We start from the raw sequence: 18,985 nt of genomic DNA, 5'->3' as shown, positions 1-18,985 counted from the left end.
TTACCAGTGCAAAAAAAGGAGGTCTCGATTCGCATGCGTAGACATTTTCGGCTGCAGTCGGTGCGCCTTAAATGTTTCTCGGTTTAATATTTGCCCTAAATTTATACATTGATATCAAAATTATTCGACGTAGAAATATATCTTGATCATGGAAGAGGGATTGCTCCCTCGCATATTTCAGCCTCTTCCATAAAAATCTTGACTCGCTCAAAAAATTAAATCTGATTACAGTCAATCGAGCAGCAAGAAGAAAATGACTCTAATAATGGCGGCGCCCATGTACAGTGCATGGCGGGAACACAATATTTTTTCAAAGTAGACAATAAGAAATCATTTGTATTTATAGACTCAATTTAACGGAAGTACCTAATGTCGATATGGGATCGATTTCTCTCCCTGTTTAATGGAGGTATGAGGGCGTACAAAGTCCAAGATGTCAAGCGAGAAGCTAGAATCGGGATTACAGCAAAGAATTTCCAGGAGTTACTGGAAAAAGGATGCAATAAGTTAAATGTAAGTTATCTAGCAGGCCTTGTCCGTCGTAGTATAAGTTTAAACAAAAACCATTTTCAGACGATGGAGCAGTTGCATGGGGCCGAAAAAAAGTCTTAAGTTATGTATATACTACTAAGGCTATTATGAAGATGATGCTAAAGCTACCAACCTAAACAGGGAACATTCCAACAACAATACAACATGCCACAGACTGACCATCCTACACTTGAGAGTATAAATATATCTAAAGAGGGAGTCCAAAAACTCCTAAATAATCTGAATCCATCCAAAGCTGCAGGTCCAGATAACATCAAACCATTATTCTTAAAAGAAATGTCATCAGAAATTGCTCCCATTCTAACCCTGTTATTTAAGCATTCATTAGCTTCAGGTGATGTACCATCAGACTGGAAATTTTAAAGTAGCCCATGTGTCACCTATCTTCAAAAAAGGTAATAAATATAGTCCTGAAAATTATAGGCCAATATCGCTCACTTGTATCTGCAGCAAACTTCTAGAGCATATTGTAGTAAGTAACATCATGTCTCATTCCGACCGAAATAACATCCTCTATCCTCTTCAACATGGCTTCAGACAATGCCGGTCATGTGAAACTCAACTATTAGAATTTTTAGATAAGTGTCTCCAGAAATATTGAAAATAACAAACCGACAGATGTGCTCATTCTTGACTTCTCAAAAGCTTTCGATAAGGTCAGTCACACTCTTCTTATCCATAAACTCTATAACTATGGCATCAGGGGGGACGTTAACAGATGGATAAAAAACTTTCTTGAGAACAGAACACAATCTGTCATCCTTGATGGCGAACTTTCCCCACCACTCCTTGTAGAGTCGGGGGTCCCTCAGGGCTCTGTTCTCGGCCCAAGTTTGTTCTTATATGTCATCAATGATATGCCACTTAACCTCTCATCTTCAGTTAGATTGTTTGCCGATGACACTATCTCGTACATAACCATTACTTCGAAAAAAGATTCAGAAACACTTCAAAATGATCTAGATAAACTAGCTGACTGGGAAAAAATGTGGATGGAATTCCACCCCCAGAAATGTAATGTACGTTCTTTGGATTACCAAGACTAAACCTTCAATCAAACATAATTATTATCTTCATGGTCACTGTTTGGAACATACTGATAAGGCAAAATATCTGGGCGTAACAATCCAACACGACTTCAAATGGGACTCCCACATCAGCAACATCACCTGCACAGCCAATAAGACCCTTGGCTTTATTAGACGAAACCTCAAAATTAATTCAAAAAAGATTAAAGAACAAGCATACAAATCTTTAGTACGTCCCACACTTGAATATGCCTGTACAGTGTGGGACCCATACCAGAAGGGAGACATTAATAAGCTAGAAATGGTCCAACGCAGAGCTGCTCGATATGTCAATAACAGATTCCATAACACCTCAAGCGTTAGCGACATGCTTGAGCACCTAGAGTGGCCTAGCTTAGGGGTTAGAAGAAAAAATGCACAGCTTACTATGCGTTTCAAAGTCACTCACGGCATAGAAGCTATTAAAAAAGACCAATACTTGACCTCACAGTTACGCCCTACCAGACACTCAGTCCCATACACTTGCATACCAAATACATTACTGTAGAACTGATTCTCTCAAACACTCCTTAATTCTTTCCCCGCACTATTCTGGAACTCTCTTCCGCAAGATCTTGTAATCTCAAAGTCACCTGACTCCTTCAAAACTCGTCTCTCATCCCTAATTTAATTATTTTCTTCTCATCCCCTGTTCATAGCCACACCTTCAACAATATCGACATGATCTTCAATATGATGAAGTAGGTCGATTATTTGGTAGATGTAGATGATGCTTCGAATCGCAGTTAAAACGGCCCACTTTAAAAACGGCCCACCAATAGCTGATGGAAACTACAAAGAAATATGTGCAAAGGCTTTATTATGATGTAAAAAGTACATAAGAATACATAGGTTGTTAAGCTACCTGTTCATTGCTCCAGTTATTGTTGTATGTTACAGCTTTGTCAGAAGGAAGTGACAGTCGTAATAGAGGATGATGGCACAACGGTGTCCGATGATTCCTTCTTCAAAAAGTTACCAGCTCAGACCGTGTTTGTTTTCCTACAGAAAGGACAGGGATGGCGCGGAGGTAAGATCATGTTATTAATGGAGATACCCAGTTTCTTTTCACTGTTAAACTGTTAACAAAAAATTTAGGTGAGTAGTAGAAAAGAATTTAGGTACCGATCTTTACAACAAAATATCATATTAAAGAAGTTTTTTTATTACCTTGGGTGTTGTGTAAAAATACCACATGTACAAAGGTTTAGGTGGAAATTAAATCCTTTTTATGGTATATATCTTTATGTTATTATCCCACCATCATCAGATGGTGGGCTATTCAAATCGCCTTTCGTCCGTGGTCCGTCGTCCGTCCGTCCCTCCGTCCGTCCGTTAACAATTCTTGTTACCACTATTTCTCAGAAAGTACTGAAGTGATCTTTCTCAAATTTAATATGTAGGTTCCCCTATGGCCCTAGTTATGAATATTGCATTTTGGGACTGATCAGTTAACAAGATGGCTACCAGGCGGCCATCTTGGATTTTGGTAGTTAAAGTTTGTTATCGCTATTTCTCAAAAAGTACTGAAGGGATCTTTCTCAAATTTTATATGTAGGTTCCCCTAGGACCCTAGTTGTGCATTTTGCATTTTGGGACCGATCGGTCAATAATATGGACGACCGGCGGCCATCTTGGATTTTGATAGTTGAAGTTTGTTACTGCTATTTCTCAGAAAGCAATGAAGGGATCTTTCTCAAATTTCATATGTAGGTTCCCCTAGGACCCTAGTTGTACATATTGGATTTTGGGACCGATCGGTCAACAAGATGGCTGACATGCGACCATCTTGGATTTTGATAGTTCCAGTTTGTTACCGCTATTTCTCAGAAAGTACCGAAGGGATCTTTCTCAAATTTCATAGTAGGTTCCCCTAGGGCCCTAGTTGTGCATATTGCATTTTGGGACCGATTGGTCAACAAGATGGCCGCCATACAGCTATCATGGATTTTGATAGTTAAGTTTTTTATTGCTATTTCTCAGAAAGTATTGAAGGGATCTGTCTTAAATTTCATATGTAGGTACCCCTAGGTCCCTAGTTGTGCATATTGTGTTTTGGGACCGATCGGTCAACAAGATGGCCACCTGGCAGCCATCTTGGATTTTGATAGTTAAAGTTTGTTATTGGTATTTCTAAAAAAGCACTGAAGGGATCTGTCTCAAATTTTATATGCAGGTTCCCCTAGGGCCCTAGTTGTGCATATTGCATTTTGTAACTAATAGGTCAACAAGATGGCTGCACAGCCGCCATCTTGGATTTCATCGTTGAAGTTTGTTACCACTATTTCTTAGAAAGTTCTATAGTAATCTATCTCAAATTTTATATGTAGTGTGTTTGAAAAAGTTTGAAAAGCAGGGAAAAGATCCCTCTTTCCATTGTCAGACATAGATCATTCTTTGGTGGGCACCAAGATCCCTCTGGGATCTCTTGTATTGATATTAAGCTTAAATGTAAATCTGATTGCCTAGAAAGTGATTTGTTACTCATTTAAATTTTTTACAATTACTAAATGATACTTATATCATATATTACATAAATAGATAAATAATAATGCTAGTACCAAAACCAAGAAATGGAGTTTGTACATAAAGTATTTTGTGTTCAGCTATAATAGACTGATAGTATTAGGATATACTTTCTTGTAATCAATGATATTGTGTAAGATTTTGAAGATGGACAATTTATATATTTTTGTCTGTAATAAGCTGGAGCCTTGATTCACGATGCCCTCAGTAAGCTGTACTGTACCTCCAGAAAGAATGAAATAGCAGGACAAATCCGGGATCTGTTACAGGGTGAGGACGCTCCAGAAAAAATCCACATCATTTCTCAGTATCTGGAAATGATGCAAACAAACACAGATTGTGAGCAGAGATATGAGGATGAAGACTGGTTTGAAGGTAAGTTACCCCCTCCGATGAAGTTTGAAGGTTAAAAGTAAGTTGCCTTCTCTGATAAATAGTAGTTTTAAGATGGATTTATACCCAGGTAAATATTGATTTCAAAGTTAATTATCTCCTCTGGTAAAGAGTGTTCTTTGGAGCTTACTGTAATTGTCTCCCATGGGAAAGATTGGTTTGAAGATCCTATTTATAAAGATTAGATTGGAGATTGATTGTCTCCCCTGGTAGATTGGTTTGACAGTTTATTGTCTTACCTGGTTAAGATTATTTGACAGTTTTTTGTCTCCCCTGGTTAAGATTGATTTAACAGTTTATTGTCTCCCCAGGTTAATATTGATTTGACATTTCATTGTCTCCCTTGGTTAAGATTAATTTGACAGTTTATTGTCTCCCTTGGTTGATTGATTTTACAGTTTAGTCTCCCCTGGTAAATATCGTTTTGGCTGTTTATTGTCTCCCTTGGTTGATATTGTTTTGACATTTTATTGTCTCCCCAGGTTAATATTGTTTTGACATTTATTGCCTCCCTTGGTTAAGATTAATTTTACAGTTTGCAAATTGCCTCCCCTGGTTAAGATTAATTTGACATTTTATTGTCTCCCCTGGTAAATATTGTTTCGACATTTATTGCCTTCCCTGGTTAAAATTGATTTGACATAATTTTTATTGTCTCCCCAGGTTAATATTGATTTGACAGCTTATAGTCTCCCTTGATTTATATTGATTTGATAGTTTATTGTCTTCCCTGGTTAAGATTGTTTTGACAGTTAAGTCTCCCCTGGTTAAGATTAATTTGACAGTTTATTGTCTCCCTTCAGGACTTGGTTTATATTGATTTGATAGTTTATTGTCTCCCCAGGTTAAGATTGTGTAGACAGTTTAGTCACCCATGGTTCAGATTAATTTGACAGTTTATTGTCTCCCCAGGTTAATATTGATTTGACAGTTTAGTCTCCCCTGGTTATGATAAATTTGACAGTTTATTCTCTCCCCTGGTTAAGAGTAATTTGACAGTTTATTGTCTCCCCAGGTTAATATTGATTTGACAGTTTATTATCTACCTTGGTTAATATTGATTTGACAGTTTATTGTCTCTCCTGGTTAAGATTAATTTGACAGTTTATTGTCTCCTCAGGTTAATATTGATTTGACAGTTTAGTCTCCCCTGGTTAAAGGTAGGTTTCGCCCAATGAAATGTAAAGACTACGAAATTGAAATTTATCCTATACATAGATATAATCTTCAGATCATTTTCTATGCATAGAGCAAACGATATGGGTGGTCAGTTGCCTAGCTTGACCAGGAAAATACTCCTCTAAAAATAGAGCGAAGTCAAGCTTTACATAGAACATGACATATTTTTTCCAAAACAAGGCCGCAGCAACAAACGGAAGCGTGCAACAAAATGTCAAATAGAAGTGACAGTCTTGCCCAGGCATGTTTAGTTAAAAAACAACAACAACAAATCGAAGTGCGAGGGACTGTTTATACATATCATATAATCTAAAACACTTCATGTTACTTACATACGCTCGCTAACTTTGTACACCAAATATACATGTAGTTAGTCTGCGGTTGTTTGTGCGCTGGCATATGTGTTGAGATTTAACTCATCACGTGCAATGCTGTTACACGAGTCCCAACAGATCCCGGCAAGTTCCACTTGAGATGTGGCTTCTGTTTCTTCTATTGCTACATGCCATCTCTGAATTCAATTCCCTATAGATATCCTAGGGTGCTACTGAATCCATTATAATTTCCTCCACTTTGTTGCCGATTCAGACATATTTTTTTCATCTCACACACTTTTGTTCAGCCATTTTGTTTACTTTTAGTGCGTGACAATGCGCATGCGCCAAACTTCGACAACACAATCCATCGCAGCTTCATTTGCATATTATTTTGTCTGACGGACACCGTAATAATTCAAGGATTTCCTTCAATTTTGGATTCAAGACACATTTGTTCAATCTCAAACACATAAAGAAATTAAATTAAGATATTTTAATATGTTTTTTCATCTTTTCTTCCGCTTATCGAATTTCACAAAAAAATATTTATTTGGTTTGGCGAAACCTACCTTTAAGATTAATTTGGCAGTTTATTGTCTCCCCTGGTTAAGATTAATTTGACAGTTTATTGTCTCCCCTGGTTAAGATTGTTTTGACAGTTTAGTCTCCCCTGGTTAAGATTAATTTGACAGTTTATTGTCTCCCTTCAGGACTTGGTTTATATTGATTTGATAGTTTATTGTCTCCCCAGGTTAAGATTGTGTAGACAGTTTAGTCACCCATGGTTCAGATTAATTTGACAGTTTATTGTCTCCGCAGGTTAATATTGATTTGACAGTGTAATTTGACAGTGTAGTCTCCCCTGGTTAAGATTAATTTGACAGTTAATTGTCTCCCCTGGTTAAGATTAATTAGACATTTTATTGTCTCCCCAGGTTAATATTGATTTGATAGTTTAGTCTCCCCTGGTTAAGGTTAATTTGACAGTTTATTGTCTCTCCTGGTTAAGATTAATTTGACATTTTATTGTCTCCCCTGGTAAGATTACTTTGACAGTTAAGTAAAGTCTCCCCAGATTAATATTGATTTGACAGTTTATTGTCTCCCTTGGTCAAAATAGATTTAAAGGTTGATTGCTTCGTTTCATGATGTTTTTAATTGTTTCAGGTCTGAACAAAAAGTACAAAAGTAAAAGTGAAGTGATGAGGCATAGTGCCCAAACACGACTTCGAAGTTACTACACTACGGTAGGTGTCTCCATCTATATACATTGGAAACAAAAAAACATTTTACCAATATACTTTTACAACAACAGTGAATTCAATTGCAGTCATTTTTCGGTTATAATTTCATCATGTTTACAAAAAGCAAATGAATGATTTGTTACAGGCGAAAGACCAAGTAGAGAAGGAAGCTGATGGTGAACACAAAGACCTCTTACTCACCAGTCTGGACGACATTCTCAACCAGCTCAAGCGTAACGACTTTCACTCCACCTATTTTGACAGATCAGCTGCTGGAGCCAAACTGAGGTTATGTGATAAGAAAGGCTGGTTTAGATGTGAAGGTCCGTTTGATAGCGACAGCTGTGATAAGTACCACACTATCAACCCGTACGCCTCCAAGGGTTACCGTCAGCTGTTTGGTCTGTGGAACCTCGACCACATGTAAGTAGGTGTAGTCAGTACTACCTGGAGTAACGATCAGCTTTTGGAGACAAGCCATTCCATTGCGGGGTCATTTGGGAGTCATTATACCTTTTAAATTTTGAAATATTCCATTAGAAGTGTTGGACCCTTGTGTATAGTAAGAAGTTAATTCTCATTTGGGATTTACACAAACCATCCTTGGTAAATGGTCAACAAACTGAAAAAATGAAAACATTTCTTACTTATTATGTGATGTTGAAATATCTTACAAAAAATGGATGGTTTCTATGGTAACCAGATATTGTGGGTTTTTTTAGGTCGTCTGACCCAAAGAGTCAGGATGACTTATAGTCATCATGCTTCGTCCGTCATAGAGCGTCGTGCGTCATCTGTAAGCTTTTCATTCAATTGACATCTTCTCAATAACTGAAAGGCCTAGGGTATTTATATTTGGACTGTAGTATTCTGGAATGAAGGGCTACCAAGTTTGTTCAAAATAATGACCTTGACCTTCATTCAAGGTCACAGTGGTCAAAAAGGCTAAAATCTTTAAACGACTAATTCTCAAGAATCAAATGGTCCATGGTATTCATATTGCGCCTGCGGCATGCTGGGATTAAGGGCAACAAAGTTTGTTCAAATTAATGACCTTGCTCTTCATTCAAGGTCACAGGAGTCAAATAGGCTTAAATCATGAAACAACTTCTTGTGAATAACTAAGAGGCCTAGAAACCTGATATTGGCCATGTGATATGCTTGGATGAAGGGCTACCAAGTTTGTTGAAATAAATGAACTTGACCGGTATTCAAGGTCACAGGGATCAAATAGGCTAAAGTCTTTAAACAACTTCAGCTTCTTGTAAATAACTAAGAGGATTTGGACTGATAGCATAGTTGGGATCAAGGGACCTTCATTCATGGTCTAATGCATCAAATATATCAGAACCTAAACTTCTATTAAAAGAGTTATTTTGTATTGCCTTCATTGTTTGCCACTTCTATATTCTTTGAGGTGCTGTATTGTACCCATAGTCAGATGACAGTTAAGGCTCATGGGCCTCTTGCTTTCATTATTCTATATAAATTCTTTGATCAAGTTTGTTTTAACTTGAGAAAGTAGTGTAAAGTATCAATGACATTAGTTTGAAATGTTATATGTTATGATAACCACTGTCAATAGAAACTTGTCAAATGACAACATTAAAAAATAATTTGATTCGTTTAAGAATTGTTATATAGTGGTTTTGGAGGATAACATGTTAACCAAATTAAGTCCTATAACATCATATCCAGACAGATCACTTATAATGAAGCTGCTCTAAATCTGTTTATGTAATGTTTCATGTTTTGTGTTTCAGAATAGAAAAATCAAGGGAGGTAATTCCAGCATATATTGAGGCAGCAAAAAATAAATCCAAAGGGAAACAACTCAACCATGACCAACTCTACAAACTACTCTTCACCAGACAAAACCTTAAACTAGTCCAGGTTGGCTGCCACAAGAAAGCGGCCCGTAGCTCGGGCAATTGTTCCTGGGAAGTCTTTGTACGCTGATGGATTATTTACAGATTGATAATTGTACACCGGTGTGCCTATGTAGAAACCTGATATAAAGGTATTCTACTCAGAGCTTATAAAGGTTTTGAATAACCAAGGATGTTAAATTCAGGAGCAATAAATGTGATCTTAGTGTGTGAGGCTGGACCTCTAGTTACTGTCTTTACTTCCCGTACCACGTTCTCTTGATGTTTACCTTGTGCAATATCCTTATATTTGATGCTGTGAAACAGCAATTATAGGTACACCATACGCAAGCCTGAGCACATCAGAACTGTAAAAACAACCTTCAATGAAAATTAAATTTTGTTTTGTTACTTTCACACCCTAATTGAAGGTATGAAATAATAAAAAACTCATCTACAATAATTTTCACAATGATAATCAATGTTTAGAATCATGCAATCAGTGATGTTTTCCGTTGTTAACTTCGAATTATTTCGTTTTGATATTCATGAGCAGGTTGTTTTTCCTTTTTCTTTTTTTTCTATTTCCAAAAATCACACACAACACCTTCTTGATTCGTTCCTCTGCAGTAGATTCTTTGAGTGTATCTAGCTATTTGAATGTTAAAAAATTGATGTTATAAATGATGATAATAATATTTGTTAGAATGATTTATACAAAAATTTGGCCTTGAGGAAGGGGAAGAGAGTTTGTATAAATTTTGGCTCTGAACCCCTGGAGCAGAAAGAGGGGGTCCTAATAGGGAATTTAGAGGTAAATCTTTAAATTCCTTCAGAAAAGAAACAATGATCATGTAATCAGAACATTACTTGGCATTACAATAACCAGGTGAGTGATACAGGCCCTCTGGGCCTCTTGTTTGTCTTAAATTAGATTCATTTTCAATTACATGTTCTATTGTTTCACATATTGGCCTTCGGCTGAATTGTTTTTGATTCTTATGTCTCAAAAGTAAAGATCTTTTGAAATTAACTTTAAAAAATAGTGTGTTTAAAATTTGATATTAAACTTCATCAGTGTTGCAAAGCAGGATATGCAAGACAAATAAATATTATTTAAGGAAATGATTATTCGAATTATATTACTGTAAATATTACATGTAGCAGGGATGATCATCGTAGTACTCTTTATATTCATCAAGACCTGTTATACACCTGCGGTTAGTATATTTTTGACAAGGCATATCTCTGAAATTAATATAAAACAATTAAAGGCCTTTTTATTGCCATCATGCACTGTCCATCATTGTGCGTGGTCCGCCGTGCATAAACTTTTCATTCAAACGACTTCTTCTCTATAACTGAAAGGCCCAGGGTACTGATATTTGGCCTGTAGCATGCTGGGATGAAGGGCTACCAAATTAATTTGGTCAAATGAATGACCTTGATCTTCATTCAAGATCACAGGGGTCAAAAAGGCCAAAATCTTTAAACCACTTCTTGTGAATTACTAAGAGGCCTAGAGACCTGTTATAGGGCCTGTGACATGCTGTGATGAAGGGCTACCGAGTTTGTTCAAATGAATGACCTTGATCTTCATTCAATATCACAGGGGTCAAATAGGCGAAAATATTTAAATGACTTCTCAAGAACCAGAAGGCCTAGGGTACTGATATTGGGCCTGTAGCAAGCTGGGATGAAGGGCTACCAAATATGTTCAAATGAATGACCTTGCTCTTCATTCAAGGTCACAGGGGTCAAATAGGCTAAAATCCTTTAAACAACTTGTTGTGAATAAATAAGAGGCCTAGTGACCTGATTTTGGGCCTGTGGAATCCTTGAATGAAGGGCTACCAAGTTTGTTCAAATGAATGACTTTGATCTTCATTCAAGATCACAGGGGTCAAATAGGTTAAAGTCGTTATACAACATTTTATGAATTACGTATACTAAGAGGCCTAGAGACCTGATATTAGGCCTGTGACATTCTTGAACGAATGACTACCAAGTGTGTTCAAGTGAATGATCTTAACCTTCATCCAAGATCACAGGGGTCAAATAGGCTAAAACCTTTAAACGACTTCTTGTAGATAACTAAGAGTCCTGGAGACTAGATATTGGACTTGTAGCATGGTGGGGATCAAGGTACCTTCATTCATGGTCTAAGTCATCAAATATATCAGAACCTGAACTTCTTATATTAAAAGAGTTCTTTGTATTGCCTTAATTGTTTGCCACTACTGTGTTTCTTGAGGTGTTGTATAGTGCCAATAGTCAGATGACAGTTAAGGCCCATGGGCCTTCTGTTCTTTTTACTTTTTAACCTTGGTAATTGCCTTTCATTGAATGAAGTTAGGTATAATTTATAACTAATTTGCATATTGTTATGTGTGTAGCCTTAAGCCTTTCTTATTTTTTATTATTGAAAGAAAATAAAATTGTATAAAAAACAAACAATTTCAACTTTAAATTATTGTGTTTGTTGTTATGTGCTTGTATTACACATCGAAACCACTGATTGGAAATTGGAAGCATTGACCAGTCATTGTTTGGTGTTAAGTATTAAACAATATATTTAATGTTTAAAATTCTGAAGAGAGACATAGTTGAAACAATTGTTTGAAACATGAAAGCCATTTTTAGCTCACCTGGCCCAAACGGCCGGTGAGCTTAGTCATGGTGCTGCGTCCATCGTCCGTCCGTCAACATTTCCTTTGAAACGCTACTAGTCATAGAGGTCTGCATAGATTCTAACCAAATTTTTGCAGAAACATTCTTGGTGGAAGGGAAGATAATTTGAATACATTTTGGCTGGCAGGAGGGGCGAGGCCTAATATGGAAATAGATGTATATCCTTTTAATCGCTACTAGTCATAGAGTTCTGCATGGATTCTAACCAAATGTGGCCAGAAATATCCTTGGGGGAAGGGGAACAAAATATGTATAAATTTTGGCTCTGACCCCCAGGGGCAGGAAAGGCAGGGGGAAATAGAGGTAAAGCCTTTAAATTGCTACTTGTCATAGAGTTCTACATGGATTGTAACCAAATTTGGCCGGAAACATCCTTGTGGAAAGGGAACAGAGTTTGCATAAACTTTGGCTCTGACCCCCCGGGGCAGGTGGGGCGGGACCCAATAGGGGTAAATCCTTCAAATTGCTACTAGTCAGAGAGTTTTGAATGGAATAAATCCAAATTGATCCAGAAACATCTTTGGGGAATGGGATATTGTTTGTATAAATTTTTGCTCTGACTCCCTTTGGGGCAGGAGGGGCCAGGTCCAATAGGGGAAATAGAGGTAAAGCCTTTATTGCTACTTGTCAAAGAGTTCTTCATGGAATGTAACCAAATTTGGCCTGAAGCATCCTTGTGGAAGGGTAACAGAGATTGTATAAATTTTGGCTCTGACCCCCTGGAGCAGAAAGAATGGGTACCAATAGGGAAGTTTGAGGTAAATCTTTAAATTCCTTAAGAAAAGAAAAAATGGTCTTGTATTCAGAAGTTCAGAACATTACTTGGCATAACAATACCCCCCAAACTCTGGGCCTCTTGTTAGGTCATCTGACCTATTGTCATCATGCATCGTCCATCATCCTGGGCTGTTCACAGTGCGTAATTTTTTTCATTCAAACATCTTTCAAATAACGAAAATGCCCAGGGTACTGATGTTTGGCCTGTAGCATACTGGAATGAAGGGCTACCAAGTTTGTTCAAATGCATGTCCTTGACCTTCACTCAAGGTCACAGGGGTCTAATGGGCTAAAATCTTTAAATTACTTCTTGTGAATAACTTAGAGGCCTAGAGGCCTGATAAGGGCCCATGGCATGCTGGGATGAAGGGCTATTATGTTTGTTCAAATGAATGACCATGATTTTTATTCAAGGTTACAGGGGTCAAATAGGCTAAAAAAAAAAATTACTTCTTGTGAATAACTAAGAGGCATAGAGACCTGATATTGGGCCTGTGATATGCTGGGATAAAAGGCTACCAAGTTTGTTAAAATGAAGGACCTTGGCCTTCATTAAAGGTCACATGGGTCAAATAGGCTAAAAAAATTAAATGACTTTTTCTCAAGAACCAACAGGCCCAGGGAACTCATATTGGACATGTGACATAATGGGATGAAGGGTCCAAGTGTGTTCAAATAAATGACCTTAACCTGGATTCAAAGGTCACAGCTCTCAATAAGGCTAACATCTTTAAACGACTTCTTTTCAAGAACCAAAATGCCCAGGGTACTGATGTTTTGCCTGTGGGATGAAGGGCTACAAAGTTTGTTCAAATAAATGATCTTTATTCAAGGACACAGCGGTCAAATAGCCTTAAATCTTTAAACGATTTCTTATGAATAACTAAGAGGCCTAGAGACCTGATATTGGACCTGTGGCATGCTAGGTGTAAGGGCTACCAATTTTGTTCAAATGAATGGCCTTGATCTTCATTCTAGGTCACAGGGGTCAAAAAGGCTAAAATCTTTAAACAACTTCTAGTGAATAACTAAAAGGCCTAGACCTGATATTTAGCCTGTGGTATGCTGGGATGAAGGGCTACCAAGTTTGTTCAAATAAAATGACATTGACCTTCATTCAAGGTCACAGGGGTCAAAAAGGCTAAAATCTTAAAATAACTTCTTGTGAATAACTAAAAGGCCTAGACCTGATATTTGGCCTGTGGTATGCTGGGATGAAGGACTACCAAGTTTGTTCAAATAAATAACATATACCTTCATTCAAAGTCAATTTTTTTCAAATTAAAGAGTTCTTTGTATTGCCTTAATTGCTTGCCACTACAATAGGCCTATTCTTTGAGGTGTTGCATTGTGCCAATTGTCAGATGACTGTTTAGGCCCATGGGCCTCTTGTTTATTTTACGTAACATAAAAATGTACAATGAATATGCTGAGGATGTGAGACCATCAACATCAGTACCTTCACATTCAGAAACTACGAGCTAGGAACATCCAATATCTATGAACCATTATCAGGACTAGATCTAACAATCGACTCCATACCATCGGTCTTTAGTCCACTGAAACCAAGCAGTCTAAAATCAAAAACGGATGACCAACATCGAACCTCGAAATCTTCCCAAAAATCAAGAAGATCAGAAAGAACCAGCAACCCATATGAGACACCACCCAAAAGCAATCTACGAGTCCTGACTGTAAACTGTCGCAGTATAAAAGACAAGGAGGAATTTGAAATGGCACTACACTACCTAAAATCAAGCTGAAAAACAACAAAAACCTACTAATCGGCTCCTTCTATATGCCACATAGAGAACAAAAACACCTTGAAGAACTTAAAAAATCCCAAGAAATTAAAGAAAAGGAAAGCAAAGCAAACATAGTGCTAACAGGAGATTTCAACTGTCCAGACATATCTTGTGAAAAATTACTATCTGAAGATCCAGAAAAAGAAATACAGCAAGGACTAGTAAATATAATGGAAGACCATAATTTGACCCAAATACATGAATTACCAACACGTAAAAACAACCTACTGGACCTGGTATTTGTGACCAACCCAACCACCGTAAAGTCATCTGTAAACGTTCCTGGCATATCGGATCACGACATCATTATCACAGACCTAGAAACAAAAGTTAAACACCATCCTACAACTACCAGAAAATGCTACATTTACAACAAAGCAGACTGGGACAGTATAGACAAAGACCTTGTAAAACTAAGAAGTACAATTGAGGCAGAACAAGAACATGGTGGAGATGTGCACAAACTCTGGAATACATTCAAACAACATACCTTCCAGACTATGAACAAGAACATCCCAAGCAAAGAAATTAAAACCAAGCACTGTGTACCATGGATAAAGAAAAAGGAAAGGAAAATGCTAAGAAAAACACAAAGACTCTACAACCAGGCACGAAAAACCAAAAACTAGTCCAATTATAGATCTTACCAAAAGGAATGCAAAAGACACCTTCGTAGAGCTGAGTCCAATTACGTCAACTCCAACATCATAGAAGGACTCAACAACAATAACACAAAATCCTTCTGGAAAAATGTAAAATCCAAACGCCAAAACTCAGGGGGAATTTCACCGCTAAATTAAGGAACCACCTTAGTTAGTGACAGCAAAGGAAAGGCTGAGATATTACTACAGCAATTTAAGTCAGTCTTCACTAAACAATCCACCAGTATACCACCAAAAACCAGACTAAAAGCAAAACAAAACATACCACTATCAAGATTGATGAAAACGGACAGAAAAAACTATTATCGAAAGTGAATCCATCTAAAGCCTCTGGTCCAGATGATATACCAAACCGAATGCTTAAGGAATGTGCGGGAAAATTAGTACCCATACTGAAAATTATACTGCCGACATCATTAGACACAGGAGAACTACCCGCAAACTGGAGAAACGCCAATATCTCCAGCATCTTCAAAAAAAGGGGACAAACACCTGCCGTAAAACTATAGACCAGTATCACTTACATCAGTTACATGCAAAATCCTTGAACATATTATCTGCAGACATATTTTAAACCACCTGGAAGACAACAAAATTTTAACAAACTAAACCATGGCTTCAGAACAGGATATTCTTGTGAGACCCAACTAATTACCACACTAAATGACTTTCTGAAAGACTTCGACAAAGGCAATCAAGTAGATGTAGCAATACTAGACTTCTCGAAATCATTCGACACTGTGCCCCACGACAAATTATTTTATTATATGACTGCTGCTTTTGCTGTCTTTTGATTGGCCGATACGCTTCTCAGAAGTATTCATCAACTGCGATATCAACCCCGAAATCGGCGGCGAAAAGCACGCGAGGTTACTGGACTCAGTCCAGATACCTCTCGCGAGTCCAGTAACCTGTGTCAAAAATAGATCGAGGAAAACTCCCTTGAGATGTGACGTCATAATCACTTTTGACGTCGAGTCGTACCCAAATATAGCGTAACGGGAGTTTCCCTCATTCAATGACGTCGGGACAGTCTATTGTGACGTCATTATTATGGCGGACGGCAGCAAGTTTACTGCGATCAACGGTTATCAACAGAAATGAACTGCAAACTTCAATTTATGGAAAACGTTCAAGAATGCCAGACGGGCTGCAGTTGATACAATATTCCGGTTCTACCAGTCAGTGAGTCTACACCGTTAGCAAGGAGCATTTGGATATTTACCATTATTACTACATGTAACTACTTTTGTAAACAGAAAGTTTGCATATACCATCCTGTTTTTGTCGTTAATTCTTTTTGAAGAGCCGGGTAAATATATGTAAGTTTCATATAATAAAACAGTTATCGACCTTTTTCCAGGTGGATACGGTGAGTTATCAACCCTCGTAAATGATATAACCCTCGGCCTCCGGCCTCGGGATATATCACTTACACGGGTTGATAATTCACCGTATCCACCTGGAAATAGGTCGATAATTGTATAATATTAACTACACCAGTACGGAATCCAGGGTAACATCCATCTATGGCTGAAAAACTTCCTAACCACCAGAAAAATGAAAACCATCGTAGAAGGAGTATGCTCAGAGGAAACACCAGTTGACTCAGGAGTTCCTCAAGGTACTGTTCTAGGCCCGATTATGTTCTTATGCCATATTAACGATCTACCAGACAGCGTAAAATCATCAGTACGTTTATTTGCCGATGACTGCCTGCTATATAGAACCATCAAAACGGAGAACGACCACCTATAACTCCAAGCAGACCTCAACAACCTCGAAACATGGGCAAATAACTGGGGCATGAGATTTAACGCCAAAAAATGTTACATCCTGAGCATAAACAAGCGCTCCCAAAGATTTTATGAGCTAAACAAACACATACTACAGGAGGTAAAGGACAATCCATACTTAGGACTCCAGATATCTAACGACCTGAAATGGAGCCTACACATCAACGGAGTCTGCAGGAAAGCCAACACAACACTCGGCTTTCTGAGAAAAAACCTAAGAAATGTTCTGGAACTTTGCAGAAGAACAGCCTATATCACTTTAGTTAGATCCATCCTAGAACATGGAGCAACAATCTGGAATCCATATCAACAAGGTAACATAGACAGACTGGAACGTATTCAAAACAGAGGTATACGATTCATAAAGAAAAATTAAAAGAACAGAGAGCCACGTACCATCACAAAACTGAGAGAAGAACTTCAGATGGAGTCTTTAGAAGAACGTCGAGATAGCCTCCGTTTAATACAGCTATTTAAAGTGGTTGATGGGTTGGTGCCAGCATTACCACCACAAGACTTCTTAACAAAAAGAAGACCAACACTGTGGTTGACTGTGTGACTTTGATGTTAGGCGTCGCTCTCTCTGTAATCTTCAAAGGAAATCTTTGCTAGCCTGTGATTGGTCAAATGTTTTCCGCTGAGCTGTCTTCAATTTCACTATGAGATAGTCCAGGGGTGTAGAGATCGTAAGTGATCGGAAGCCCTGGAGCATCGAGGAAGCAACATCATGGAGAACCGAGTGTGTAACAACAGCAGAGGCCTCCAAATGCCAGTTAGTACAACCACATGTGCTCGTTTCTAATATAAGTATAAGTATAATACTGGGTCAGTATTATACTTATGTTTATATTAGAAACGAACACCTGTGGTACAACAAACCAATATAGACACCCCTTCTTTGTGAAGACAATTGTGCAGTGGAACCACCTCCCAGAGAAAGTGGCATGCGCAGAGTCCCTTAGTGCCTTTAAAGACCGCACTAAGAGAACAAGGCCAATAACAATCAGGCACTCTCTCACCGTCGTGAAAAAAACAGTCAACGGGATCTACGAAGAAACACATACAGATACAGATAATCCAAAACATGCCCTACAATATGATAACATGTTCATTGCCATGTCTCTTACCATTTCTGAAATCCTTTGTATACAATTTTCTGTACAGAATAAAAATAATAATAATAAAAAATCAGAACAAACCCAATAGGTGAAAATTTAATCCTTAAAGGCCCACTACCTTTTCTTAAAAACATTAATATCATAAGAAAATACATATCAATGGCCTAAGATGAGGTAACAACTCCAAACATATGCAAGATTTCCGGCGTAATATATATCTATATATATATAACTGTGGAGATTCATGTGCTGTCTTGCCGTCTGGCGCACTGACAGTCAACTACCGCGCGGTATTTAGGTCAACGGCGGGAATCATAAGACGACCCGCGTTAAAAAAATAACATACTATTTTCTTTAATTAAATTGTTCAGAAGATGATGATAAGTGTAGTATTAACAGTAAGTTAATAACTTTTGCGACTCTACAAAAAGTATCGATCTCGTTTTACATTCCCATTTTGAAAATTAAAAGCCGTTTCGGAAAGGTAGTGGGCCTTTAACGTTTCGGAAAGGTGGTGGGCCTTTAAGAGAAGATGTGGTCAGTCTGCCAGTCAGCGATTTAACCTAGTCCATGACTATTCTATGTTAAATAAGAAATTTCAAAAAGATATCTTCAGACTTTAAATGTGTATGTGTAGATTTTTCTGGAAATTTTACTGCTTATCATACAGGCAGTTTTACAGTAACAGTAACTACAAAAGAAAAAGTTTTTAAAAAATCACGAAGACAAAAGTATCAAACTAGTTTCATGATTTTAATGTAAGTGTTGTTTAAACAAATTAACAACGATTATATATAGATACATTTTACCTTCATTGTGTCTAAAATATAATACGGTACATTCACGTTTTTGAGGGAAAAAATCCGCCTTTTACCCATATCCGTTTCCTCGTTTATTCACTCACTGTCACTTCCGCTGTTATGTCAGTTAAGAATACTCCTATTAAAAAACTAATACTATAGAAGTATTTATTTATTTACATTAGCCTGT

General features: G+C 37.5%; 1 protein-coding gene across 1 annotated transcript; it reads left to right on the top strand.

Moving 5' to 3' along the window:
* The first annotated feature begins 241 nt into the window (after positions 1-241).
* On the top strand, positions 242-11,616 carry LOC138314423 (DNA fragmentation factor subunit beta-like). Its single transcript, XM_069254751.1, has 6 exons — positions 242-513; positions 2,520-2,649; positions 4,326-4,520; positions 7,202-7,281; positions 7,424-7,701; positions 9,042-11,616. Exons 1-6 carry the CDS (start codon positions 370-372, stop codon positions 9,235-9,237), a joined length of 1,023 nt encoding a protein of 340 aa, XP_069110852.1. The 5' UTR covers positions 242-369; the 3' UTR covers positions 9,238-11,616.
* The last annotated feature ends 7,369 nt before the right edge of the window (positions 11,617-18,985 follow it).

This window comes from Argopecten irradians, chromosome 1 (assembly GCF_041381155.1).
Source record: "Argopecten irradians isolate NY chromosome 1, Ai_NY, whole genome shotgun sequence".
In the NCBI taxonomy this organism is placed as follows: domain Eukaryota; kingdom Metazoa; phylum Mollusca; class Bivalvia; order Pectinida; family Pectinidae; genus Argopecten; species Argopecten irradians.
This window is presented reverse-complemented; position numbering and strand designations above follow the sequence as displayed.

What these genes read in the sequence shown, in the direction of transcription:
- LOC138314423 (XM_069254751.1), top strand. Translation starts at nt 370, where the DNA reads ATGTCGATATGGGATCGATTTCTCTCCCTGTTTAATGGAGGTATGAGG. An exon ending in TTCGAAGTTACTACACTACG is followed by an intron (nt 7,282 to 7,423) that starts GTAGGTGTCTCC and finishes GATTTGTTACAG; the next exon opens with GCGAAAGACCAAGTAGAGAA. An exon ending in CTGTGGAACCTCGACCACAT is followed by an intron (nt 7,702 to 9,041) that starts GTAAGTAGGTGT and finishes TTTGTGTTTCAG; the next exon opens with AATAGAAAAATCAAGGGAGG.